Raw genomic sequence first — 27582 nt, forward strand, 5'->3', positions numbered from 1 at the left:
CCCGGCAGGTTACAGGAGATGACCCGGAAGCTTTCTAGATCCTAAGTTAACTAGACAAGGAAGTTAACACTTAAATAGAGTTCTTAAGTCTCTTTCCAGTCTCCCATGCATCATTAAGCAAAGATTATAGAATGCAATCTAGAAGATATATCACACCAGACTGTTTCTTAGTCTCAGTTTTTGGTCTCAGGTGAGGTAGGACAGCCCTTGACTGGGAAGTTTAATGTTAGATTAAGCCTCCAATGAAGAAACTCCATGACTGGTGGACTGATGCCACACGTGGGGTGGTCCCGTCTCCATTTATGTTGTCTCATGACAAATTTGATGACCTGTTTAAGGACTTGATTAGCTGCAAAACCCATGAGAGTTCTGTGGTGGGGAAGAGAGAAGACTCCTCTTCCAAGCTTTCTGAAGACAAAAGAAAGAATTCTTGCTCCATTTCGTATGCTATTCAGGGAGTGCACTGCCCCACATGAGCACAGTAGAGGGCACAGCTGAAGCTTTCCAGGCTTATTCAAATTCTTTGGTGGCTAGTGGGTGGCGGTTTTCTTCTATTCAGGGGAAAGCCCCCAAGACCCTTATTGTATCGTCTTCCCCTAGCAGAATCCTGTCGTGGAGTGACACTGGGCTCGCTTGGCAAATCTCTTCAAATGACACGTTGGGATTTTCCTTGGCAGCAAAGCTGCTGTCATTGCTTGCTTTCCCATTTAGGCAGAAGGGGGCACGGCAATCCCAAGGGAACAAAACGGCGCGTGGAGAGACTTGTTTTTGTTATCTTTCTAATTTTTTTTCCTCTTCTCTTCCCCTTTTTCTTTTGTTTTCATTTTGCTCTTACTCTTTTTTTTAATCTTCTCGAGTCGTCTGTTGCTTGCTATCGGCCAAGATGATTCAAGATTGCTTCAGAGTTTAATTTTTAAACAAATTGTTTAAGGTTTTGGTTTGAATATTGGGTCTTGTACAGTTGTAAACCATGATTAGAAGGTAAGATAATAGGATTAGTGATATTTTTGGCTTCCTGTAATTTTTGTTTTACAAAGAATGGCGATGGGTAGCCTTCAATGTATGTGAGGATTTCTAAACATCAGAAGAGCTTAAAAACAGATCCCACTTTAGGCTGAAGAGTGAAAACCCTTTGATAAACTTTACATTTGGTGGAGATTAAGGGGTCTCAGTGGCCCTGCTATGAGTTTTCTGGTTTTGCTCCCTAAAAGGGCTAATGAAGGAGTCAAGCAGTTTCTATCAATTCGTTTCAAGCCAGCTCTCCGTTAACAGAACAGTTAACCTCTTGATCCCATGAAAGGCCATAATGTTCATCGAGAAAGCATAAAGCAGAGTGTATAGTGTTCTATAAGTGATTGCCTGCAGAAATACTGTGGGCAAATGTGACAGTAGTGTTGAGATTTTCTTCTTGTTAATTTTGTGCTGTGTGTGTGGGAAACTTCTCTGGATTTTATGTAAGAACATTAACTGTTTAAAGCTGAAAGAAATTCGATGGAGCAGTGAATAGGATATAACATGGTCATGTCTGCAAGCTGCATGTCCTTGCCGACATGAAAGTGGGAAAGGTCGCAATTTTAACAGTAAATCAAAGGACAAAGATTTACCAGTAGCAGTCAATGCTATCACGGTGATGACGATAGCCATTTTAATGAGGATAATTAAGGGTGGCTGACATAAGAGCAAAAGACTGAAATATATATTTCTTGACATTATTGATCATGGGCGTGAATGATTGAGAGGCTGGTTGAGCTGGGTTGAAACTTGAAAGTACATCAGGCTTTTTACTGTTTCCAAAAGTGTTTTTTTTTTCCTTTCTTTTTACCTGATTTGAGTTTTCTTGGACATCAGCTCATGGCCCTAAGATAGGGCTGCCATGAATGATGAGGTAGGAGTCACTTTGCAGCTACGGAAAGCTTATTGGAAGGGCTTTTTGAGGATGCCAATATCCAGAAGAGTTTGTTATTTACTTCATACTATTAACCTAATTGCCAGTGGTTCAAGGTTGGTCATCTGGATTAGTTGAACCTGCACATTACTGTCCTTGGGATTATTTTAATAATCTCATTTTTAAAAACCTGCCTTCCTGTCTCCAATATCACTTACTCCCTCATTCTTAAGTGGCCAACAAAGTATAAATGAATTGAAATCTTGTGAATATGTGTTCAGGGGAGAGAGAGATAAAGGGAGAGATAATGGCTTCCACTGAGGCGAATGCCATGCAATAACCAGTCTTCATGCTCGAGTAATTTTTTGAGCCAGGAACCCTAGAAGCCACACGTTAGCAATCTAACCTATGAATTACCCTGTTACAGATCTCTATTCTGCTGTCAATGGAGTCACTAGGTGAGCCTTGTCATTAGTCTACTCCATGACTTGACCCCTTTTAACTTCTGTTATTGTGAATCGAGCAAGTTAACTTGGGGTTAATGATACAATATTTGAGGGTTCATGTTGGATGACTGGGACTTTTGTGGGTCTGGGTGTGCACTTGGCAAGGCCCTACATGTTGGGATTTATGTGTGACACAGGAAATTGATTATACAGCTACTAGTCACTGGATATGATATTAGTTTTCTCATTATATCATTAGTTTTATGCTATTGCTGAACAAAGCTCTGTACTGCAACACTAACAAGTCATAACAAATCATAGACCAAAACTCTTTTTCTCTTTCTTGGTGTGTTCTATTTTACTGTCATTCCCTTTTGTTTCATTCATTTTAAGAATATATTCTTCTAGTTGGACACTGTGTCTCATTGAAATTATCAATCGAGAGGCTCCTGAGAAGCAAAACTGCTTTGAGATTTTATGTTTTTGGGCAGAAGACCACCCGTGTAGCTTCTTTGGTCAAAGCTTGAATCATATTGAGGGTTTCTTGGTGCTATTTTGGCAGCTCCCAGAATTCACAGTTTGGGTTCTTTAGGTGCGTTATATCTGAAGCAAATCTGCATTCTCTACACAGGTTAAGCTTCTTATGGACATCGCATGTTAAAGGGCATTCACCCTTCTAACTGGGTTTTGTTATCATTTGTGAAAAAAGCAACAACCAAGAAAAAAAAGCTTTTCTGATCCAGCAAATAACACTAAAGTGGCGCAATCGCTATCTCTATCTCTCTCTCTCTCTCTCTATGGTGAAGAGTTCCACTTTAATGTCATTATTTTTTGTTTCATTCCTTTCGAGAATATCCTTCTGGTTCAAGTCCTCTGTTGGGTCATTTTTACATGTCAATGTAAGCAATCTGGGTTATTCCAGTGGGAAAAGATCTTTCATGAGATGATAAATGAAGCAAATACGGAGATGGGATGATTTATGTAAGAGCATTTGTCGTTTGTGGCTCCTGGAATGGAATCTTAAAACCCAGACTATAAAATTGAAGATGGGTTAAAGGGTGCTATGTATAGAAAAATAAAGAAATTTGTAGGCCATAATGGAGACCAAGATGAATTATCTATCATTATTATATCATCCACCTCCTCCTCTCTCCAACGTTTATAAAAACATGGGATAGTGCTTGCATTTGGCAGCAGACCAAAATCATCCATTACACTTGCAGAGGCTAAGATGACCGGGTTTGGATCTCCCTGTGGAGCTTGCAAGTTCCTCAGAAGGAAATGTGCCAGAGGCTGTGTTTTCGCACCCTACTTCTGCCATGAACAAGGGGCTGCACACTTTGCTGCCATTCACAAGGTCTTTGGTGCAAGCAATGTCTCCAAGCTCCTGATGCACCTGCCGGTGCAAGACCGCCTCGAGGCTGCTGTGACGATCTCTTACGAGGCTCAGGCTCGCCTTCAGGATCCCATTTATGGCTGTGTTTCTCATATTTTTGCTCTGCAGCAACAGGTGAAGAGATTTTACTCTCTCTCCCTTTGTCAGTTACAGCTAATAACAATTTGGTAACCCTAGAATATATATAGCTGCCATGACAACAATTAAACTGAGCTATGAACTGTAAATAGAGTTCTAAGCACTTCAATTATAATCTTAATCACAGAAGTAATCTGATCTACTTTGTGTAGGTTGTCAATCTACAGGTACAACTGGCCTCTCTCAAGGCACAAGCAGCCCAAACCCTAGTCAATGGCTTAAACTCCTCTTGCTCTCAAGAGGACAAATCATTTGACAGATTCCTCAGTTATCAGCAAAGCAGTAATCCCCTCTTCCAGACGGAAAGCTCCAGAATGGTGCAGCAGCAAGCTTTCATGGGAACCTCTGTGGGTGTTGACTCTATGTTATGTTATGAAAACGGATTTGCAGACCCAAGCTCCCTGAGTAATTACTATTATCAGTCAACTGGGGTTGAAGAGCATGCGGCTTCGTTCATCACTGAGGATGATACTTCTCATTCCATGGCTTCTTTTGATATGCAAACAGAGCAAAGGAAATGGCCATTGCAAGACATGGAGGATCTGCAGTCAGTAGCTTTCGGCTACCTTCGTCATTCATGATATGGCGATGGACCCCTAGAAGGAGAAGGCTCCATCTCTGCCGAATCCCTGTACACATCCTCATCAAATTCTCCAGTGCTGGTACATATACTTCCGAGCGAGCACGCATCAACCATCAATAAGGAAGCCATGGAAATTCATGTAGAAGAGGCTCTTCCGTGATCGTTTCTTTGTTGCATACAAGTTTTGGTAAAACAAAAAAAGAGAAAAACAAATATTGATTTTTCTCTGGTTATTAGCTTGATGGTTTGACCTACTAGCCTAGTAAAAGATTCACTTTTCTAATATTTTTCAATTCTTCTGACAAATTCTGTGAGTTTGTGATCCCGATGAAGTTCTTTGCATTATATTTGAATGTATTCCCAAGGCAGTTTTAAATAAAGATGCAGTCATTAGGGATGATATACATTGTTCTAGAATTAGAAACTGTTTGAGTTTTCTCTCACCTTTAGAAACCCTAGAAACTCAGGGAAGGAAGAAGCAGCGGCTGATTTACAGAACAAGAAGCCGGTAGTCATAGATAAACAGCTTCAGGTCTATGGTAATACAGATCCCACTATTTGCACTAAAACCGTCCAGAATGCTCTTTGTTCTGGGCCATTATTTAATCATTTATATCCAAATTAGCTTTGGATTGAAGAGAAAAGTTTCTCCATTGAACTCTTCATTCTTGGCTTTTCCTTTGTCTGATGGCTTTGATGTCTGAAGTTCCGAGGCACTGCAAAGCCATGAGAGTGTTGCACCAAGAAAGCAGAAATGTCTTCCATTCATTTATCCAGTTTGACGCACCTTCACTGGTCAGCTTCGAACCTTAGCGTTTATCAACTGGTGAAGAAGGTCCACAATAAGGATTTCCAGGTTTTATCCAGAAAACTTGCCAAGGTGTGAGGAGATGGCACATGAGCTTGAATACATTACTTGGAGGTGAAGTGTTATTTAGCATTCAACTAGACGATGAAGCCAAGAAAATACTGCTAAGAATTTTCTTTTTCTCTTTGTTCTGATAACAAGAAGAGGCAACCTAGAAGTCATAAGGGCAGTAGACAAGAAAATATATCAAGAAGACGGAACCCAGAATTCACAGCGGGAGTATAAATGTGTTTAATATAACTACTGAAAAATTCTCGTCAGGATGAATGCTCAAAACTGTTTGCAGATTTTCCAAAGAGGAAATAGATGGACTTAAAGAGGCCAGAGATCTGTAATCAAACTGGGTATTGGAGAAAAAGATCCTTCATAACTCAGCTTTCCATCATCCATATAAACCCCTTTTTCCATTTTTTTCTGCAACTATAGAGTAAGATGAAAGCTTCTCATGCTTCCTTCAGTTTATCTGCTGTTCTTCATCAGATACCGAATGACGTGCACAAAGGATCATTTTCGTTGGAGGACTGAGAATGTCTCTGGGATTATGCTTGCATGTATTATAAATCCTGGAGTTTAAAAACTCCAAACATGTTTGCATTAATTTCTGTAAACTTCAAACATGAATGCGTGATAATCCTTTTGCATGTCAGTTTTTAGATTTTAATGATCTCGCTATGTTTTAAACTTTCAAATTGTGACTGCAAGGAGTGCAGATTGAATCACCAAAACCTGATAATTGCTTGATCAAACTTACCTGTAAATACAAATTTTCACACACATATATATATATATAACAGACCATTAGTCTATCTTATGTATGGTATCCTCTCAGAAATGGCAGCAAATGCAAAGTGCAATTTAATGGGTGCTAGCTATATGTAGTTTCATGCAGTCAGAGGAGCTCAATCTTTAGTAAATGCTGCCAATGGTGATGAACTTCTAAAAATCCTTACAGAGATGTCATCTTCTGATTGAAATATGGTTTTTGTAAACCAGTGATTGGTGATATACAATCCTCAAATTGGATAAGCTTCATACTTAGAAGCTACAATCAACTTTTTGTAAATAATATGTCAAGAGAGAAAACAAAAGCAGCAAAAGCGAAGAAAAACCCTAAACCAGAACTTGCAGAGTCGATCAGCTTCAAAGAAAAACCCAGAAGACTGATGAGGCAGACAAACGGACCCTATGAAATGTTTTCTGACGCAGTTGAACGAGCATCAGTCGCCTATCAACAGTGAAGGAAACAAGTTTAACACAGTCACGACTCATGACTCATAACTCACTCGCAAGCTATGCTTTAAAGACAAGAGAGGAGATAAAGAGGGGAAGCTTTCAAATTTGAAAGGTTGCTGAAAAGAAGGCTTCGGCTTTGACCAGCCTTTTCTTTTCACGGACTTCACGACGTTGAGAGAGCCAAAAAATAAAAAGTGAAGAAGAAAACCAGCTATCATGTCTCCTCTTTTAGGTTTCTGCTTTTTGTGTCTCTCCCGCTCGCTGCTCTCACTGGAGTAGTATAGTTTATACGGCAGGGGAGACGGCAACTGAATCTTCTCATGGATGAGCTCGTCCAAGCTACTGAACCGAAGCCATTGGGCTTGGTCATGCATTTCCACAGAGCTAATCATCTGACTCAAAGCACCCTTAATATTTAAAACGTATTATATGTTAGACTAAACATGGATTTCTAATTATCCCCATGAAATTTATTGAATAAAAATATAAACTGAAGTCCAAAATCTTACCTCCCTCCATACAATTAGATTCCGTAGAAATGACACTTCCGCTCTTTGCTCACTCTCAGCGATGGTGTAAACTGAAGGAGTCAAGTGAGTGACGAGATAAGGGACCAAACCGTAGATGCTGATTGCCAACCTCCCATCAAGGTTATTCATGACATCATGTTACTGAGGGAGATACAACCGGTAGAAGTTAAGACCAATCGTGTCTCTATGAGAAACCGTTTCACATGAAAACGGTTAACATTATAATTCACAAATTGTTGGGTTAAATTAATACAAGGATCGACTTTTTTCTCATTAAATACTTCACACAGAAATCCTAACTAGACCTAGATCCTATCAGTAAATTAAAATGGATTAGGTTGGTTATTAAACTCTTGTAAGTACTCCAAACCTATCAAATTGTTCCTTTGATGTCTGCACATCACTATGGAGAAATTGGTTACATAGGCACCAATGCTTACAAATCCGACTTAGTTGGTAGAGTGGGGTTATTTATATGAAGTTCTTTCTGTTCTTGAAAATCTTCATCAATGTTACAAAGGAAGATTATTAAGCATGTTTTAATTAATGAGAATGAACCTATCTTAATATTGAGAATCTATTTGAGCATATGGGAAATCTCTTGATTGATTTATGTAACTTCCTTTCAAATATGTGGGAATGAGTCTAATTCAATCTAATATTTTTCCATGGAATAATAATGGTGACTACTAGAACAAGTACCAATCAAATGTTTTCTTTTAATTGATGATTTTCAAATAAATCACAAAATAGTATAATATTTAGAATAATTGCTATCAGTATAAGCTCTAGACACATTACTCCACAAATTCTAATATAAATTAGATAAAAACTTAAGAAAAGATGATGTTCAAGCACCATTGATCAACTCGCCATCAATCTTTTAACCGAATTAATCGATACAAATGTAACAAACTTGTGATAGAATAAAGCATGTGTAATAAATAGAATTAATCATACAATACGGAAAGCGGATGTGAGGAGGGTTTAGGGTTTGCTGCAAGCATTGAGGATAAGAGAGGCTGAGATGGGAAGAGAAGAGGTTGATATTGCAGACTACCAACAAAGTAATTAAAAGAACTAGTTCAAATCATACAATACGGAAAGCAGATGTGAGGAGGATTTAGGGCTTGTAGCAAGCATTGAGGATAAGAGAGGTTGAGATGGGAAGAGAAGAGGTTGATATTACAGACTACCAACAAAGTAATTAAAAGAACTAGTTCAACAATTTGACAATTGAAGTCGAGATTTTGGGATTTTTGACCAACAATCCAATCTAAATTGGCAAATTTTGGACAAAACATTTGGATGTAGAAAGCTTTACTTGTATTTAGTAAACAACCAAATAGCTAATTTTACCTATTAAATTAAGTAGTTATGTGGGTATAAAATTAGTCTTTTTCATATGTAATTCATTTGCCACAAGGAATTAACCCTTTTAACCGGACCTGTCCTTCTCAAATGTGGGTCGACTTTGCAAATCGTGAAACCATGACCAGACCCTTCCGACCGCCGGGTTGTTAGACCATTCTTTGTTGGCCGGAGTACGTATCGTTTTTCTATTCGTCCACGCTGGAAGCTTTCACTCGTCATGGTTCCTGCGTCAAAGCAACCCGATTTGAAGGCGGTGCCCATTTCGACAATGCAGACCTATTTATATCTCCCTCACTCAAAATTTCTCCCTCTCTCGATTACCTTACTCGGTTGACAGGACGCTCAGATTGATCTCTGCTGGGCCAATTTCTCTACCACCTTCGCTTGGTTTTGCGTCAACCCTACTCTGTGAATTCAACGAAAGGCGCCGAAATTTCCCGACATGGCGGCGAGTGTGTCTTCGGTCTATCTCCATGTTGTGGATTCCGTCGTCAGTAAGCTCAGGCAGGAGTTCACCAACGAAGGAGTCGATGATTCTGTACTAAATGAGCTTCAATCGGTACTTCCGTTTTTCTTTCTCACTGGGTAGGTTTTCTAGGTATTCTTGTTGTGGTTGCTAGGTGAATCAGTTTTTCCTTCCTTGTAGAGGGTCCAAATTTCTGGGTGGTAGAATTTGTATTTTTAGCAGAAGCTGAACTCTATGATTTCGTTTCTGCTTGTTCCTGGGAATTTAAGTGGATGGACCTTTTGCGTCTTTTAGCTTGATTTACCTTTTCCTCGTTCATTGTGTGTCTTCTGCTCGTTGGTCTGTTTGTGGGATTTCTACCTGTGGATTGTGTACAGCATCTGCTTTGTGTTGGGTTCAGTGTCAAGTTATTTATGAGACGAGGAGTTCATCCAATTTCGGTGGCAACAGCATGTGCTCTACAGTCTGCCTAAACAAATTGCCTATAGTTTAGTTTTCGTTAATATTAATTACAACTCATCAACCTACACGAAACCCAAAATGATTGACACTTCTCCGTCTCGATGAAAAAAATTGTACAGAAGTAGCTATCTTTTTCTATACTTAAATATTTATGAATTAAAAAATATGAGGAACATCAAATAAATAAAATGCAGTCAAGAACTATGGTGTTAATATGTGGGAGATGTGTACTCCTAATTGTTCGAATTCTGAAATTTCAATGTTCTCCTTCTGTGGTGTCTGTACTTTTTCTTCTCTTATTTTAATTTGTGCTGCATCATAATCAAATAAAAGAGCCTGCTTGAGTTCATCAGAGATGAGCTTGCTTACATTGAAAGCATGCAGAAGAAGAGCAAAAAAAAAAAAAAAAAAAAAAAAAAAATGTTGTCATGCAGTATACCATAAGTTTAACTTTCCAAATATACAAATTGGACTGATGATACTAATGGAAAGATCACAACTGTGACAGATAAAAATTCTGTCGGTGGCAAATTTTCTGAGTCACTAAGAATACTGAGAAAATAGTATTACTTTTTTAAGAGTTTAGTTAATTTGTTTTCATGATAGAGATTTTTCATTGGTCTGACTGCTCTTTTCAAAATCTACTAGCAGTTACATCTAAATTATATTCATAACCATGTCAAATTAATATTTGCAGGGCAGATTTTTTTTTACTGTTCAGGTGATCTTTCTTGGGTGGTACGAAAAGCCTTTTTTAGTCCATGTTAAAACCAATATACCACTTCAAGTTATTCTGTCCCTTTTTTGTGCTTTTAGATGTTTATCAGGGATACCTAGATTCATGCATGTAGTAGGTTGAAATTGTACTTTTGGTTTGTCTAATCTTCAGAAAAAAAAAACAAAAGAGCATATGCATGTTCACTACTTTGTCATGGGCTATTGTCATAGGATCTCTTTTCAACGAGTTTTAGTCTTTAAGTGCTTATGAGCATTTTCCTTGAGGTAAAGAGTCAGGCTGGCTGTTAAAACAGGTGACAGCAAAGTTCTCATGGATCAACTTCTGAATGGACCGGTAACCTAAACTTTGCTATATTGCACATTATGAAAGTAATTCAATTCATAATAATACATAAACATAAAATAAATTATGAGGAGTAAATGACCCCTTCAAGTCTTTTTTCCTTTTTTGTGCTTTGCTTTTTCGGGAAGGTTGATCACATTTTATTTTATAGGCACAGCAAGACAGCTTAATTGGATTGGAGTGGTTAAGCTATTTAATTTGAAAGGTGAAAGAAAAAAAAGGAAATAACCTGGTATCCTTCACAATGGAAATGAGAAAGGGTGATTGAATGTTTGATAAATTGAAAGAAAGGCATGTGCTTATTATCTTCTGCCCGAATTAGTTCGTCCTCAGTACTGGGATAGGCAGGGGACCATGTAAACTTGATTTCCTTAGAACAAATTTCATTAAATTTCCATTACAAACAGGATGTTCAGAAAGGTAAGAAAGGTGTTTATTCCTACATTAGTATTCTTGCGGTAACACATGACTGCTTAAATGAAGGAAAAAGGGGTGGAGGCTGGGGCTCCATTGGTTATAAAAGGCCTGATTCTACCATATAACTTTGAACTTTCTTGAAGAACACAGACTTTAAATTCGCTGATAAAGTTAAATCAGCTGACATTTCTTTGAATTTGAACCTTGGGGCAACTTGTCCTACTCTTTCCAACACTTTTTGACAGAATAAGTGTTCATTCCATATTGGACTTGAATTCGTCAGTTCTTTGATGGAAAATCTGTATATTTGGTTCATTTTTTTCTGCAACCTATGAACTTACATATATTTGGTATAGAACTTACTTTTGCCAATTTTATTGTTGGCATAATCATTTTCAGTTTGTCTCATAAAGAGCACATTCATCTCATAGATTGGCTTATACTGATGTGATCATTGGTTTTGTATTTGTTAGTGTGATCTTTACAATTTGCTAAAATATATTTCTTCCAGATCTATGAAGTTGTCTTGGCCGAAGAGTTACAATTGCCAATTGTTTTGTTGGAATTGTCATTGGCAGTTGGGTGGAGAAATGCATTAAATATGATATTAATGTTTTGTAAGATAAATACTCATCTACTTCATAAATGCTCTTTTCCAGTTATGGGAGTTAAAGATGTTACAATGTGGTGCAATCCAAGGCCCAATAGAGAGAAACCCAGCTTCAAGAGCTCATGTTCCCACTCCTGTTCGTGATCTGAATGTTCCATATGAAGGACCTGAAGAGTATGAAACTCCGACAGCAGAGATGCTCTTCCCTCCAGTGAGCCCTTTGAATTTAGTATTATTTTTTTTCATTTGACCGTGTTTTATGATATTATTTCTTCATTGAGCCGATAAACAGTTGTACATTTGTAGATTGAATAACATCAATCATGTGATTGTTGTGCTTTGATCATCATCAGAGTTAAAATTTGCAATCCACTTCTCATGGAATATTGGAGCTACCCTAAAATTTTGACATTTTAAACTTGTTAACATACTCTTACTTTCTTCCTCAAATTTTTTCATTTCTGAAGCTGCAATCTCTCTCTCTCTCTCTTTCTGTCTCTCTAGAAAATATTCAATTGCCACTCTTTCATGTTTGTTGGTGCTAGACCTTTTTTCAACAACTGATAGACATACTGCAGTGGATAAAAGAACAGTCTCAGAACAAAAAACAGCTGTTTACATTTTTTTTTTTTTGAGAAAAAAAGAGCTGTTCACTTTGAATTATTACTTTTATGTGGACAAATTCGGCAGTTTTTATAATTTTTTACTCCCAACTATAACATGATTCTGCTTTTCACATTTCTCTGACTAAATCTTTATGTTTTATTCTTTTCAGACACCTCTACAAACACCAATACCAACACCTTTACCTGTTGAACCTGTAGCATATCAGTACTTCCCTCCTGCTCCCAGTGAATATGGCATTGGACCTGATGATGGTACCCTTCCAGAAGCTAAGGGTAGAAGGCCGCCTGCTTTCCTGGTATGTAAAGAAAATTTTAAGATGTGTTCTGTTTAACTGGTGGTGCATAGACGGGGGACTGTTTCATTTTCAAGATGTACAAAATGATTAGGAACAATTGTTAGATTTGTTTCAAATGACATGCTAGAATTAGGAATGGAATTTAGTCATATGAGTGTAAAACTGTACTTCTTTTGTGTCCTGCAGCAGCAGCCATCTCAATCTCAATCTCCATCTCCATCTCCATCAACATCAACATGTATGAATCAACGACCTCTAGGGGTTGATGTAAATGTTGGTAAGTGATGGTGTGGACATGGCTATGTGGTTATAATCATGTGTAGATAAATTTATATGCTTCTGGAGATCAAATAATTCTGTATCAATTTCAGCTTATGATGAAGCAAGAGAAGAGGAAGGAGGAGGTGGTGGTGGAATAACTCAGCCACCAATGAAGGTTGTTTTTAATAAATTACCAATTATCATACCTCTTTTATGTGCTGATATTTTGTGTGTCATTTCCTTGTCAGCTTTTGCTTTGTTTACTGTCAGGTAACTATTGTGGCATACAATCATATATTTACCAGTGTTTTGTCATTGTTTCTTGGTCGTTGACTCAAGTTAGCCATGTTTGACTAGGATTGACTGATATCTTTTCTGTTCCTGTGAACTGTTTCCTACAACTTATCTGCATTAAATTATGTTTTCCTTTTAATAAAATATTTTCAACTTCTGTGTCCAAAATGCATTTCCGGCAGCTGGCAATTGTTCATTTTGAAGAAATCTGAAGTTTAGCTAAGAGGGAAAAAAGTGCAAAAGGAGAAGAAGAGGGAAGGGAACTCGAAAGGAAGAAAAATAGAAGAATGAAACTTCTTGCTTTCTCAACTTGACTCACCATACGTGAGCCTGACACCTTTTATTCCATTCAAAAAAAAAAAGGACACCTTTTATACACATTGGGGAGTCCTACAAAATAGGAGATAGGCGCCACCCACTCTCCTATTTTCTAGGTGGTGCCATCTACTTTTCTAATTACAATTGTTGAGTGGGGAAAAGTCCCACATTGAGAAATAATACTTTTTTCCACTTCACCCTCTACACCCCCCACGTCCAGGCTTGTACATAATGGGTTTGCAACATGTCCATAACACACAAACAACTTGGCTCTCACTTCCCACAATACATAAATACCCTGGGGATTACACATTGGACCTCAATCCACACACTCAACCTTCTGATACCACCGTTGGGTTGAGCCTGGTTCCATCCTAAAATGACGAGCCACTTGGGATGCCTATTGCTCAACCTTATAACTCATCCGTTTCTCTTAAGACTTCTTAATGTAGGACTTTTTCCCGCTTCACAACAATGTTACCACTCTTTCGCATTTAAAGAAAATCACTCAATTTACATGAGAGGGAAAATAGAGAAATAAGCATAATGGAAGAAAAATTAAACATAATTACATGTCTTCAACACTTCCCCTCAAGCTTAAACAGAATTACATGTCTTCAACACTTCCCCTCAAGCTGAAATGTAGATCTTGTAAAGTCTCAGCTTGCTTGCTAGGTTCTTGAAATGCTCACTAGGAAGAGATTTAATTTAGTCAGGATGTCTGCAATCTGAAATTTGGAGGAAAGGTGAGGCATGCAAAATCTCTCCCGAGATAAGTCTCTCGTGCACAAAATGTCTATCTATCTCAATATATTTTGTTCGATCATGCTGAATTGGATTGTTGGCAATATTTTGTAGCTGCTTTATTGTCATCATAAAACTTCAAAGGCAGACTGAAGGGACACCCAAATCAGTAAGCAAAACTGATACCCATAAGAGGTCGGTTACACCATTGGTTATAGCTCTAAACTCCACGTCTATAGTTGAACAGCCACTAGTTACTGTTTCTTGCGTTTCTGTCATACAAGGTTACCCCAATAAAGCAACAGTATCCACTAACTGTCTGTATAGACTTTGTGTTTTGGATCCCCGATAATGCTCGTGGCAATTAACAAATGAAGCTATCAATGTGGCCAGCTGTTTGATTGGCTGAAGTCAGTATTTGTGAAATTGCCACCGAAACATGGTTCTGCAGTTTGCTCTTACTTGTGAAAAATTAGGCTCTTGAGTTGCCTAGAAAGTTTGTAGAAGTCTGCTGAGTTGATACAGAAAACTCGAACAAGTTGTTTGAGTGTCAAAGACCCAATGTTGAGCTACTATGTCTATTCTTTTTTTTTTTTTTTTTTCTCAATTTTGATTTCTGAAGGTTATATTTTTCATTGCTCATTTTCTCATGTTACATTAATTCATTTTATATTTACCTTTATTGAGTTTCTTCTCATATCTTGCTTTTGATTTTTCTTAACCCCTTGTAGTATTGCTTATCACGACTTATGCATGAATATGATTACATTCAACAAAATGAATATCTTCCTCGCTTTTTTTTAAATATTATCATAATCTTTAGCGTTCATTTTTTTTTGAGTTTCAGCAGTTTAATTATCATAGTACTTGTAGATATAAAAATAAGAGAATAGGGTGTTATTGATATGTATAAACATGAGAAAGAACATGCTTGTGATTTTTGCAATCTTTGTTCTCTTTGTCCTCCATCAGGAGCCACTTTTTCATCAAATCTTTTTCTCATGTTTGGATTGCAAAGGGCAAAGTTTTATTTGTTCCTGTCAATGGAGTAAATTATGCTTGAGGCTATATTTTTTTGCTTTTAAAGAACAGAAGAACAATAAGTGAACTTTTATGCTGATTTATTACAGCCCTTAACTGTTACTGGAGTCGGTATTTTCTTTTTAAGTATAAGGAACCTCTGTTGTAAGTTCAGCATGAGTGGTTGTCTATCCTTCAGTTGGTAGACTGGACATTTTTCGTGGCTAGAGCTTGTTTCATCCAAATCGGCTCTTGGCTACTTTTTCAGGACTTTTTCACATCAAAATCTGGCAAAAGGAAGCGAGAGGATTTGCCTCCACATTTTCTTCCTAGTGGATATATTCCTCAGCAAGATGGATCAGGAGATGATATATTAGGGCGTTCTCTGCAAGAAAAGGTTGAATCTCATGTGCATAACTATGTTATTTATATATTTTCTCTATCTTCAAGGTTGTGTCATCCCCTATATTCTATATTCATCACATGCAAAAAGTTGAGTGCTTGCTTTGGATGGAAATTTCAAATCATGCTGTAATCTCTAAGATTCTAATTACAACCCACAAGATGACATTCAAAAGATTTTGTTGGAATTCATGCTTTAGGTCTTTGTTTTGTTGTATATACAGTTGACAACATTGAGCTTGACTTTGGTTTGGACTATTGGTTGGAGCAGTCTGATGACTGTACCAATACCAAAAAGATCTACCTTACCAGACAGTATCAAGTGCACAAGATCGCCTAGCAACGAACTAGTAAAACATATGGCAGAATTGAGAGCATTCATATAGCTGCACCAACCTATCTGGTCACGGTTCTGTTGATGATATCAATGTTAGTGATAAATGTGGCTTTGATGCAGACACCTGACATAACATGAAAAGCAGTAATAGTATCTCATGGACATTTGTGCTTGCCATGTCAGCCATGATCCAAGTCTTGAAGGAGAGTATGAGCTTATGAAATGTTCTGATAGTATTTTCTGTTTCAGGTGCTTCTTGTGAGTTATTTGAACAAAGAATCTATTGCGCCTATTCATGACAGATTAAGTATTCAAAACAGTAATGATGCCGATGCTGCTGTTGCCTTAGTTAAGTTGATGCATACCACTCGTAAAGTTCCACAGAAAGATGGTCAGGAGGATGTTTATGAGAATGTGAGTAGAAATTTTCTTATCTTCTTAGTCTATCACTACTATTTGAACTGATTTTTTTTTGTGGTATGGAAAAGGCTATTTGTGTTTATTTGAAAAACATGTTGGTTCTCTGCAGGGTCTCAGCAATGAAGAGTACAATACTGGTGCATACTATGGTAAGTTCTGTTAGAGATTTTCTTTTCTATTTTTGTATACAGGTTAACTTTTCTTTTATTCCTTAGAACTCATACTTTTGAATAGTACACAAATTGAAGACAATTTCCTTAAATTCTGTGTTCTTACAGATCCACTTACTCCTCACACTAGTGGAACGCCTAAAATGGCAAAAGGTGAAGCTTTAGAGGATGAAGAACCACCTCTAAATGAAGATGATGATGATGATGATTTGGATGATTTGGAGGGAGGTGATGAAGAACTAAACACCAGTCATCTAGTATTGGCTCAGTTTGAGAAGGTACATGGGGTTTCTGGTCTTGTGTTTACTTTATATCCTGAATGTTTTTCTCTTTATATACTTCCGTTCTTGGTCTTCTTGTAAGCTTAATTAGGGTTACAGTATAGGCTGGGTCAAAACCCAGTTGACCGGACTGGGTTCACCTATGGACAGCCTGACTGGTCTTGGTCGGTTGGGTCTTTTGTTGCATGGGGAAATTATCTGTGCTGTACGTGCATGTTTTGTGGGGGAAGCTTCCACATGGCAGAGGAGAGGGCAGGGGCTCTTTTCCCCCTCAGTGGGCCTAGGAAGTTGGCAAAGGAATAATGTGTCTGACAGATTACCTTCCAATTTCTTCTGATGACCAAGATAGGAATAGGGATGACTCAAAGCTTAGTTGCCCAAAGCAGGAACAGGGGTTCCGCATAGTTGCATGGTAGTCTCCAATTTCTTCTGATGACCAAGATAGGAATAGGGATGACTCAAAGCTTAGTTGCCCAAAGCAGGAACAGGGGTTCCGCTTAGTTGCATGGTAGTCCCAATGTTCCCACCAATAGTTTTTTTGTTTGTCTTCAAAGGTCTCCTGTTTTGTTCTTTCCTTACATTACAGATGATGGCAACAAAATATGCCGTCGAAGAGCTCTTTTCCAGTTCTGCCTCATGGGACCAACTTTGTTTGGCCAAGCAGAGCAGGAAGAGATGCTGAGAACTTCACCCCATGGATTTGATTGGGTTATTTTTGTCGTAGTGATTGCATTTTTAAAGTGATCTAACTGTCTGGCAATTTGCATCATGTTGCTATTTGCTGGTGATGTTTACAGTGTGTGTCGTCCAACCACATATCATTTAATAAACAATTGTACCTTTTGAGGCAACTCTGAAGTAACTTCATATTGTTAAGTCGGACTAACAACCGTGTCAATATCCTTATCTCAGCTGTGTTCTCATAGTCGGTGATTATTTTTCAGTCTTGATCCCAGTTTATAAATAGGGTTTTCCATCCAAATTCATTCACACAAATACACAAACACAGATAAAACACACACTACAGAAGTTTTTGACGGGCTGCTGATAGACTTTCTGTTATCTTCAGGTAAATAGAACGAAGAGTCGATGGAAATGTACTTTGAAAGATGGAATTATGCGCTTGAACAATAGGGATATCATGTTTACAAAGGTGGAGGCTACTCCTTGTTTCTTACATCTTAGATGGGTTTATAAAAGCAATGCAAGTTATTTTTTCATTATCGTTCACTGGTTTCTCTTTTGAAAATGCAGGCAACAGGGGAGTTCGATTTCTGAGGCTCGCTTCATGTACAGGATTCCTTATGTTGAATGTCCCTTTCTTTAATTTTTTTTTCCTGCTCCTTTTTATCTGTAATTTCTAGAACTGGCTCAACATATTTATAGGGAGCTAATGGTACGACAAGGATTACCTAAATTTGCCCCAAAGGTGAGGCTCAAACCATGGCTTGTTTCTGGTCCTGAAGGATTTTCTTAAGCTAGCTAGATTGATCCTCTGACCTGCAAAAACTTATCTGGTTTGAACCAAATGGGATGAAAATCTTTGCTGTATATTTTGAGTTGTAAACAGCAATTATAATAGCTTAGAAAATTCTATCAAACTTGAGCGTGATTCCATTAAAGTATTGTCTTATTTTAGATACACGAGATACGTTGTTTGACTGAGTTGAGATGAAACTTCATTACCGAGTTCAATTTAAATTACAGAGTCCAAGTTTCATTCATGGAATGTTAATGAAACTATTTATTATGAGTTACCAGGTTTTACATTAGCACCCTGGTTGAATCAGGACGATTCTATTAGCTAGATTCGGTGTGAGTCAAGGGAACTCACCCAAATAGAAGGAATTTATCCGAGTATTCTACCCTTCGACCCGACTTCTTCCGGCCGGGTCCCAACGACTTGTGAAGTTATTTACTATAGAATGGGCTATTTTCTTGCGGCTTATATATAACCGAGTTGACTCACTGTTCTCATCGATTTTTTACCGCCAATTTTTTTTTTTTTACTGTTACATGAAAACGTGAACCATAACTTTTTACCAGTTATATATGGCCGGGAACTTTGAAGCTATTTACAAAAGGACCATTTACCGCCAATTTTTTTACCAAAAACGTTGGAAATCACCATCGAACCCCTTCCATATCCTCCCTTCGCGCCAAAAAGAAAACGAAAGGTCCGACTAAGGAACTCCAGCATTAGTCATCAACATTCCCGCCAAGGCTTCGTGCCTCAGCTTCTGCGTCTCCGTCCAATCTTCTCAGGGTCGTGTAAGCTTCGTCTCTCTGGCTACAATCCTTCTCCGTCATGTCGGAGTACGAGGAAAGGATCGAAAAGATAAGATCAGTCCTTGGCTCTGAGATACCCGACTCGGATATAGTCTCAGCGTTGAATCGATATGATGACAACGTGAATGCCGTCATCAACCTATTCCTTGATAGTCCTGGGTTCTTCAGCCATTCCGTGAATGTGATGCGGACTTCGCTCGGTAATGGGGTCCGTGTGAAGAAAGAGGCGACAGAAGATTGCATTGGCTTCGACCCAATTGATAGGTTCTGCGCAGAAATCAAGGTAAAAGATGAAAAAAATGATGTGGGTTTTGAAGATGAAAAGAAATCAATGGTTTCCGAGCTATCTGATAGCTTATTTTCAAAAATTGAGGTAAGAGTAGATAAATGCGATGTGGGTTTTGAAGGTGAATCGAAGGCCTTAGTTCCATATACCAGTTACATTGATTCTTCTTCGTCTAAGCGTTACCTTGACCCAATTTCTTCCGTAAAGTCTGCGCCCACTTCATGTGTAAATGCTGAAACGACTCCAGTTTCGCGTGTAAACACTGAAACAACTGTACTTCCCTATGTAAAGCCTGAAACAGCCCCATTTTCTTCCTCAAAGACTGAAACCGCTGCGGTTTCTATTGCAAAAACTGAAGCGATTCTGCATGTCAAGCCTGAAACAAGTCCACTATCTAATTTAAAGCCTCAGTGGAGTCCTATTAATCGTGTAAAGCCTGATGCGAAATACGCTAGGAGTATCCAGGTGTACAAGAGAGAGCCTGAGGCGGAAAGAGGGGATTTCCCCGAAGAACCCGACTGGTTTTTGGTGGGGAGGACTGCTCTACCTGGGCTTTCAACTTGCAAAGGGAGAAACAAATTGGAAGATAATGAAATCGTACATTTTAACTTTCCTTCGGGCAATGCCTGGCAGACTCATATTCAAAATCGCGCGTCTTGGAAGGCAGCTTCTGCAGCATCTGAAATTGTACGCTTCTCCACCAAACGATATGGAGAGGTAATATCTCTTATGAAAATCTATTTATCTCTTCTTTTGTATTTCTTTATTTGCTTGCATATAATCTACAACCCATTTGGTCAGTCTGGAGCACGTGAATCTGTTAGACAAAAAATACTTGTTATCTGTTCAACTTGCTGGTTCGGCGCATTCAGTTTCATGTAATCTTTAAGCCTGAATATTTACTAAATCCGCATAGAAACGATATAGCCTTCAAAATGACAAACTAGCATATGGTCATAAGTAATGTTGATAGGCTCTCTTGCTGCAAGTGAAGTCTCTGAGTCTACAGTGTGCTGCACAAAGAGAAAAACAAATATCGACTTAATGTATGTGGTTGGTTCCTATCTACTTGCAAGCAGGTTAGAGTTGTCAAGCTATTGCGTTATTGGTTAGTAGCAACAGTGAATTCTGTTGCAATCCTCCATCAGTCCATCCTCAACAGTCTCACTGTGGCTTCCGGACATGTAGGCAGTTGGAAACATTCAGAGAAGTAGAATACTTGTCATATCTTTTGGATCCATAATCTCTGGAAATAAACTTTTCAATATCTCTGCTTTAAGATAGATTATATGGTATTCGGTATTTCAGGGTAGAGGTATTGTGGTTTTAGTGTCTTTTCATTGTATGAGGAAAATATTGATATTATTTCATGACCTGGAAAATCTCTTTTGGATATTCAGTAGCTTGGATGTACTTTGACATCGAACCCTGACTTCTTTTATGATGAACTACTTTTGAGATTATATACTGCATGTGGATGGATGTATAGTTTACCATTTCTGAGTTGATGATGTTAAGCAACATTATTTCAGATTGGTAGGCTAAATATGGAGTGGGCAAGATGCCTCATTCCCCTTGTGAATTCATCAAAAGTTAAAGTTCATGGGCGATGTCTAGCTCCCCCACATGACCTGAGTTTGTTGCAGGAAATCCCACTTTATGTCAGGTACATATTTGCTTTCATTTCTCCATTGACCTGTTGTCAGTAATATATATCTGGTCTCTTCTGTGTTGGAGTCAGTTTCTGCGGAAAAGATGTGACTTTTTGTGTTTTGTTTTACTTTTTTTATTCTATGCAGTCTTTATATACACAGCTCAATTTTCACCAAGGGTGACACATTGTCATGGAGCTTGGTTGCTTCATCTCACTTGGAGTCCACCACACATCCACTTCCAACTCTATTCAAGCTGCTGAAGATGAAGCCATTTCAAAAGGTCTTTTTTGCTTCTTTTTTAAATCACCAAGTGAACAAATTCTTTTCACTGCCAAAACTGACACCTTTACCGCAATATTTGTTTGTGTAGGCTGAATTCACTCCAGATGAGCTTGATTCTAGAAAACGGTCTCTGAATCTTAAAGTATGATATTCTTTTCTGCTACTCCTCTACTTTCTAATGAGTGTATCTCAGTTGCATGGTTCAATGACCACTATACTATTGTGATACTAAGACATCTGATTTTTTTTTATTTTTTTTTGGGTCAAATTTGAATCCTAAAAGTGGTGCATAACTACTTGCATAAAGCAGATACTGAGCTTAATTTGATTTTTGCAACAAAATGATCCAGAATTGTTCTGACGAGTCTCTATCAACACTGCCCCCTGCAAAAAGAGGAAGGGGAGATCTAGCATATCCTGAACAAACTAATGATGAACAGGCTATTTCTGTTAAAACTTTGAATAAGCTTGTTGGATCTGTAGACACGTATGACTTGAAGGTAAAATTCACAAAATGCTTCTCACTCATACATTTGACTTTTAGGGAGGGATTCAGGATGGATCTGACATGAGCTCATCTTTTCTTGTCGCCAATTTTTACAGGAAATGGAGCCCCCTAGTACTCTTGAATGTGATCTTCGCTCCTATCAGAAGCAAGCCCTGTATTGGATGTCGGAATCTGAGAAAGGAATTAATGTTGAAGAAGCAGCGAAAACACTCCATCCATGCTGGGAAATGTACCATATTAACGACAAGTATGGTGAATCCTTTCATGCATTAGTTACTAGGTTTATCAAGAAAAACTGAAACATCTATATAAAGAAAACCAAATAGCTCATACTAATCTTTTCATTCCAAAAAAAAAGAAGAAGCCAAAATTAAGCCATATCTTGAACATTTCAGGCGAGCTTCTGCAGTTTATTTGAATGTTTTTTCTGGGGAAGTAACCACTCAATTTCCTAGTGCAACACAGGCAGCCAGAGGAGGAGTAAGTATTAATCTATCATTTTTTATTTTATATTATGTATTGCATTTGGACAGTATGCAGTTAAAATTGTTTTTTCATTGCTTTTAAAATGCAGTGCTGGAGGGTAAGATTACTTCTGTTTTGGATGTACTCATATGATCTTATGTTATGAGAAAACTACAAAATATAGAAAGATAGATGGGCAATTACTAAGATGAAAAAAACAAAATCCCTTGGTACTGAGACATCCTCAGCTATTTAGACGATGGAAGTGTTGGTATGCAGTGAACAGGAAATTCAGTTCTCTTGTGAGTCCTATGTAAGGCATCTAATTTGTATTCTTCATGTAGATTTTAGCAGATGCCATGGGCTTGGGGAAGACAGTTATGACAATAGCCCTTGTACTTGCCAAGACTAGTAAGGGAAGCCCAGACAACCAGGAACTTAATGCAGGTATGCAGGACAAAACCAAGGCAAGAGGGGAGCAGAAAACTTCTCGTAATTCCACTAGGAAGGTTAAAGGTGGCACTCTTATTGTTTGTCCAATGGCGTTGTTGGGCCAGTGGAAGGTAAATTTCTTTATGTCCTTGAGAGTTATAAGAAACACTTTTTTGCTATAACCTTTCTTTTGAATCTTTTATTTGTTACTGCTTTGCCTTTTAAGTGGTGAATGTAAGGATCTAAACGCATGTAGGATTTAGATTTTATGGTTAATATAAATTGATCATTGTTTATAATTTACTGATTTTTGGCAGAATGATATTGCCATAAACGTTTTCTTTTGCTTCATTTGAGCACACATAATTTCCATTTTGCATATCTTAAATGCAAGCTGTAGAAGTTACTTGGAACAGCATTTGCCATATTTTCCGCCCTAAAGTTTATCACTGAAGATAATCACTATTCTCTTAATTACAGGACGAGCTTGAGAACCACTCACAGCAGGGTTCACTTTCTATTTCTGTCCATTATGGAGGTGACAGAACGAATGACCCCACTGTGATTTCAGAACCGGATGTGGTTTTAACTACCTATGGGGTCTTAGCTTCAGCTTACAAAAGTGTAAGAACTACGGTAGCCTCCTTTTACCTGATTCACCTTTTTCTCTTTTCTGTTTTTTAGGAATTACCTGTTTTTGTTTTTCCGAAATTCTCAGTAGTAATCTGTAGTTTTGATCAGAACTCAGGAGAGGAAAGCATTTTTCACAAAGTAGAATGGTATAGAGTGGTTCTGGATGAAGCACACACCATTAAATCATCAAAGACTCTAGTTGCTCAAGCTGCTTTTGCATTGACATCCTATTGCAGGTGGTGCCTTACAGGTACCCCCCTTCAGGTTAGTATACATCTGTTTATAAGTTATATACTAATTTGTTTATGCTAATTATTGATTTAAGGAAAATGTTTATTAGAACTTGACTGTTACTAATTGGATCCATGGATGCATTTAGTTCTTGGACATTATTGTATGTTAGATTAAGAAGGTAGGCTATTGTGCTTGTATTAATTGGATTGGTTGCAATGGCTGCAGAATAGTTTGGAAGATCTCTACAGCCTTTTGTGCTTCTTGCATGTTGAGCCTTGGTGCAACTGGGCCTGGTATGCATAAACAAAAAAATTATCTACTCTTTACTTCTTAACTTCAGTTACACCATCAAGTCTTCTCTAAATTAAAATAAGAGCTTTTTTTTTTTGTTTTAATGACTTTTCACGCTGGAATTCACTTGTATAATTCATATTTTAGTTGGATTCAATTATTGACATATAAATAATTTACCTATTGTATCTAGAGAATAAGAGATTCATTTGGCATTGATTTGAATGTCTGATTTTACTGACAAAATCATGTTTATACTTTGCCTTCCTCTTTCTTCAATAGGCGTTTAATGATCTTCTCTTGTTGTTAAGGTGGAATAAACTGATTCAGAAGCCCTATGAAAATGGTGATGAAAGGGCAGTTAGATTAGTTAAGGCTATTCTGAGGTCATTGATGCTGAGGAGAACAAAGGAATCAACAGATAAAGACGGAAGGTGGGCTTTCTCTTTCTTTAACTTGAATTGAAGGGGAATTCCTTCTTTCCAGTATATGTTTTTAAAATTTATGTGTTGACTGCTCAGGCCCATCCTTGTCCTTCCACCGGCTGACATCCAAATTATTGAATGTGAACAATCTGAAGCTGAGCGTGATTTTTACGAAGCACTGTTCAAGAAATCCAAGGTGATCTTGCATCTAAAATTTGGTGAAGCTAAAGTGTCTTTCTGTCTTGATTACTGATAAAAGAACCAATGAAATATTAAATTTCAACTTTTCTTTAATGATTGTTATGTTGTTTTGATTATACAGGTTAAGTTTGAACAGTTTGTGGCTCAAGGAAAAGTACTCCACAATTATGCCTCTATTCTTGAGCTGCTTCTTCGACTAAGGCAATGTTGTAACCATCCTTTCCTTGTCATGAGGTGATTAATATGCTGAATGTCTTGCTTGCATTTCATGCTTATTTCTGAACTCAAACAATGACAGCTGGACTAAATTTTACATTGAAATCTCAAAGTCCTGACAGTTTTTAATGTCCTTGTGTGCAGTCGAGGAGATACTGATCAGTATGCAGATTTAAACAAGCTGGCTTGCAAGTTCCTTGAAGCTGGTCAGGACTCTGGCAACACCAACAACCCAATTTCATCTGCTTATGTTGAACAGGTAGTTGAAGGGATCCGCAAAGGTGAAGCCACTGAATGTCCGATCTGCCTCGAGTCCCCTGATGATCCCATACTTACACCATGTGCTCATCGAATGTGTCGTGAGTGCCTTTTCTCCAGTTGGCGGAGCCCATCTGGAGGTCTATGTCCTATTTGCAGGAATAAACTTACAAAGGCCGATCTCATCACATGTCCATCTGAAAATCGGTTCCGAATTGATGTTGAGAAGAATTGGACAGAGTCTGCAAAGGTCACAAAGCTTATTGAATGCTTGGAAAAGTTAAGGAGATCAGGCGAGAAGAGTATTGTTTTTAGTCAATGGACCTCCTTTTTGGATCTGTTACAGATTCCTTTGACAACTATGAAAATTGGGTTCCTGAGGTTTGATGGGAAGCTCGGGCAGAAGCAGAGGGAAAGAGTTCTGAAGGAGTTCACTGAGGGTAATGAAAAGATGGTAAGGACTAGCTATTGTTTTGCCACTAGTTTATTTCTTTTAGTGACTTTTGCTGTGTGCAATGAAATAGTCCGATGCCTTTGGGTCTCTCTTTATAACTATTCTCTGTGCTAATTTAACACACCAAAGTAATACATTGCTTTAATTATGTTATAGGTTCTTTTGATGTCACTGAAAGCTGGAGGAGTTGGGCTAAATTTGACTGCAGCCTCTAATGTGTTCTTAATGGTAACTTCCAAACAGTTACTAGTAGCATAATACAATTCAGTCATTTGAAAATGTAACTCAAGAGCTGACATTATAAAACTGGCCATTTAACATTCAGGACCCATGGTGGAATCCTGCTGTTGAAGAGCAGGCAATCATGCGAATTCATCGCTTTGGGCAGAAACGAAAGGTTCATGTCCGGCGATTCATTGTTAGGGTGAGATTTGTTTTTTCAGGTTATATATAGGGTCATAGAACACAACTTTTAGTTGGTGTTTGCATTAACTTAAGGTTGAGATTGCAAAATTAACTTGAGGGTATTAGCAAGCTCTGCATTGGTAGTGATATTGCATCATGGTTCATCCCAAAGATAAATGAGTAGAACTTGTGTTCCAGACTTTTGAAGCCTCATACAGAGAGCATACTGATTTAGCAGTCAGGAAACAAACTGACTTGTTCTTCAATTCACAAGAACTATTGGACAAAAAGTAGTCATTGGCTTCAAACAATAACATCTAACAAGCCTATGTGCCATATCTGGATCCTCTTGACAACAAACAGTTTTTTTTCTTTCTTTTCTGTAGGGTGTAGATATTTCCCCTAGATCAATTGAGATGAATGACAAACATAATCATCTTTACTATATATTTCTAATTGTTAAGTGCATTGATATATAATATACCTTTTGAACAAAAAGTGTTTCTGTTCTAGGTTTCTGTTTCTTCAACCTCTAAACCACCCATGTGGTTTTTCTTCTGTCGGACTACTAAAACCTTCCAGCACAGTCCAATCCCCATTTCCAAATGAATTGGTGGTTCAGGATTGGAAAGAGCTGTAGACTGTTTTGAGTTCTTACAGATGGAAGATAGAAACTCGATACTGAATCTCTAATGTTCCCTTTTCACTAACCAAGATATTACAATCCAGCACAAAACTGCAAAGCATTTCAAGCTAAAGAAAACAATGTTTTATCATTATGACAGGAAACAATAGAAGAACGGATGCAACAGGTTCAAGCAAGGAAGGAGAGGATGATCGCTGGAGCACTCACAGACACTGAAGTTCGAACAGCTAGAATTGAAGAGTTGAAAATGTTATTCAGATGAACTTCAAAAAACACCAGATGCCACTGTCTTTTTGTAAATTTGCTCCCATTGATGTTCATTCCAGCTATTTATCATTAGCAGATGTAGAGTTACTAACAAAAAGAACGACCACAGTGGGAGTCGAACCCACGACCTTTTGATCCGAAGTCAAACGCGCTAATCCACTGCGCTATGCGGTCACTTCACGGAATGGAACCCAATTTATTCATATTTGTCCATAACTAGAGGTGGGTCCCATTTTTTGTAGGGTGTTGATAAGAAAACGGGTACACCCCACCCCTACGGATTTAGGTCTCATCCCACCCTTAAAAAATGGGAATCAGCCACGTGGTGACGAAAAAGTCCTAAAAAGCAGCTTGTCCGAATCGCCGACTAATTTCTGGTCTCTCCCTTCTGGCCTTTATTATTTTCCGGTCTCCGCGATCCGGATCTCTCGCTTTCACGTGAGACGACACACAGAAGCATCTTCATTCTTCTACACTTTTCTACCCAAATTACTCTCTTACCCTCACTCTTTTTCTTCCATGACAAAAACACCCCCTCCACGTGGTTCCTCCTCTTCGTTTACTTTTCGAGGATTTACGTCCAACCACGTGGTGGACCCTCCGCCGTGAGATTGCGTTTTGATCCGAGGGCGGCGAGGAGGAAGACGTGTCATCGGTTGACGGCGCCCCTTGAGGAAACGCGCACTGAGAACGGCGTTGCGGCGTCAAACGCAGGCAAATCTTGCCTGGACAACAGTTTTGTTCCTTTGACGTTTTCTTATTTATTAGAGGCCCTACTTGCACAAACTGTCTATTTGAAAATGTCTACTTATAATTCGAATATTTAATTTTTTTCTAATTTTTAATTATACAGTCATATAGTCCCAATTACACCGATTAGAACCCTGATCGAAGATAATTCTCTTGAGTCATCCAAGTTACAGTTTTTAAGTTTTCCGATCTGACCTTAACCAAAAACCAACCAAGCTAATTGAGAT

General features: G+C 38.1%; 3 protein-coding genes and 1 non-coding gene across 6 annotated transcripts; 3 read left to right on the forward strand and 1 right to left on the reverse strand.

The window, feature by feature from the left end:
• The first annotated feature begins 3562 nt into the window (after nt 1–3562).
• On the forward strand, nt 3563–4459 carry LOC137945061 (LOB domain-containing protein 29-like). The gene is made up of 2 exons (XM_068790932.1): nt 3563–3841; nt 4018–4459. The coding sequence occupies exons 1-2, from the start codon at nt 3563–3565 to the stop codon at nt 4444–4446; spliced, it is 708 nt and encodes a 235-aa protein (XP_068647033.1). The 3' UTR covers nt 4447–4459.
• Nucleotides 4460–8698: 4239 nt separating this feature from the next.
• On the forward strand, nt 8699–18311 carry LOC137944165 (transcription initiation factor IIA large subunit-like). 3 transcript variants are annotated; one of them, XM_068789722.1, is made up of 11 exons: nt 8699–9012; nt 11539–11700; nt 12265–12411; nt 12598–12688; nt 12783–12847; nt 15317–15445; nt 16037–16201; nt 16317–16356; nt 16486–16655; nt 17728–17811; nt 17913–18311. In XM_068789722.1, exons 1-11 carry the CDS (start codon nt 8896–8898, stop codon nt 17934–17936), a joined length of 1194 nt encoding a protein of 397 aa, XP_068645823.1. In that variant the 5' UTR covers nt 8699–8895; the 3' UTR covers nt 17937–18311. The 3 variants fall into 3 exon arrangements, with proteins under 3 accessions (XP_068645823.1, XP_068645824.1, XP_068645825.1); XM_068789723.1 differs by having other exon boundaries at nt 12601–12688; XM_068789724.1 differs by having other exon boundaries at nt 8937–9038.
• A 651-nt stretch (nt 18312–18962) lies between these two features.
• Nucleotides 18963–26773, forward strand: LOC137944117 (DNA repair protein RAD5B). Its single transcript, XM_068789651.1, has 18 exons — nt 18963–19950; nt 20766–20899; nt 21033–21168; nt 21259–21312; nt 21521–21670; nt 21774–21925; nt 22074–22158; nt 22488–22706; nt 23056–23199; nt 23317–23472; nt 23668–23735; nt 24045–24167; nt 24255–24354; nt 24481–24593; nt 24720–25287; nt 25444–25515; nt 25613–25711; nt 26478–26773. The coding sequence occupies exons 1-18, from the start codon at nt 18967–18969 to the stop codon at nt 26598–26600; spliced, it is 3480 nt and encodes a 1159-aa protein (XP_068645752.1). The 5' UTR covers nt 18963–18966; the 3' UTR covers nt 26601–26773.
• TRNAR-UCG (transfer RNA arginine (anticodon UCG)) lies at nt 26706–26779 on the reverse strand. The gene has a single exon. It is a non-coding gene; the product is annotated as a tRNA-Arg (tRNA).
• Between the last annotated feature and the right edge of the window lie 803 nt (nt 26780–27582).

The sequence above is a fragment of the Aristolochia californica genome, unplaced genomic scaffold (genome assembly GCF_029961685.1).
Source record: "Aristolochia californica isolate CCGP_79_NKW_82.1479 unplaced genomic scaffold, dmAriCali1.0.hap1 SCAF_11, whole genome shotgun sequence".
Lineage (NCBI taxonomy): Eukaryota > Viridiplantae > Streptophyta > Magnoliopsida > Piperales > Aristolochiaceae > Aristolochia > Aristolochia californica.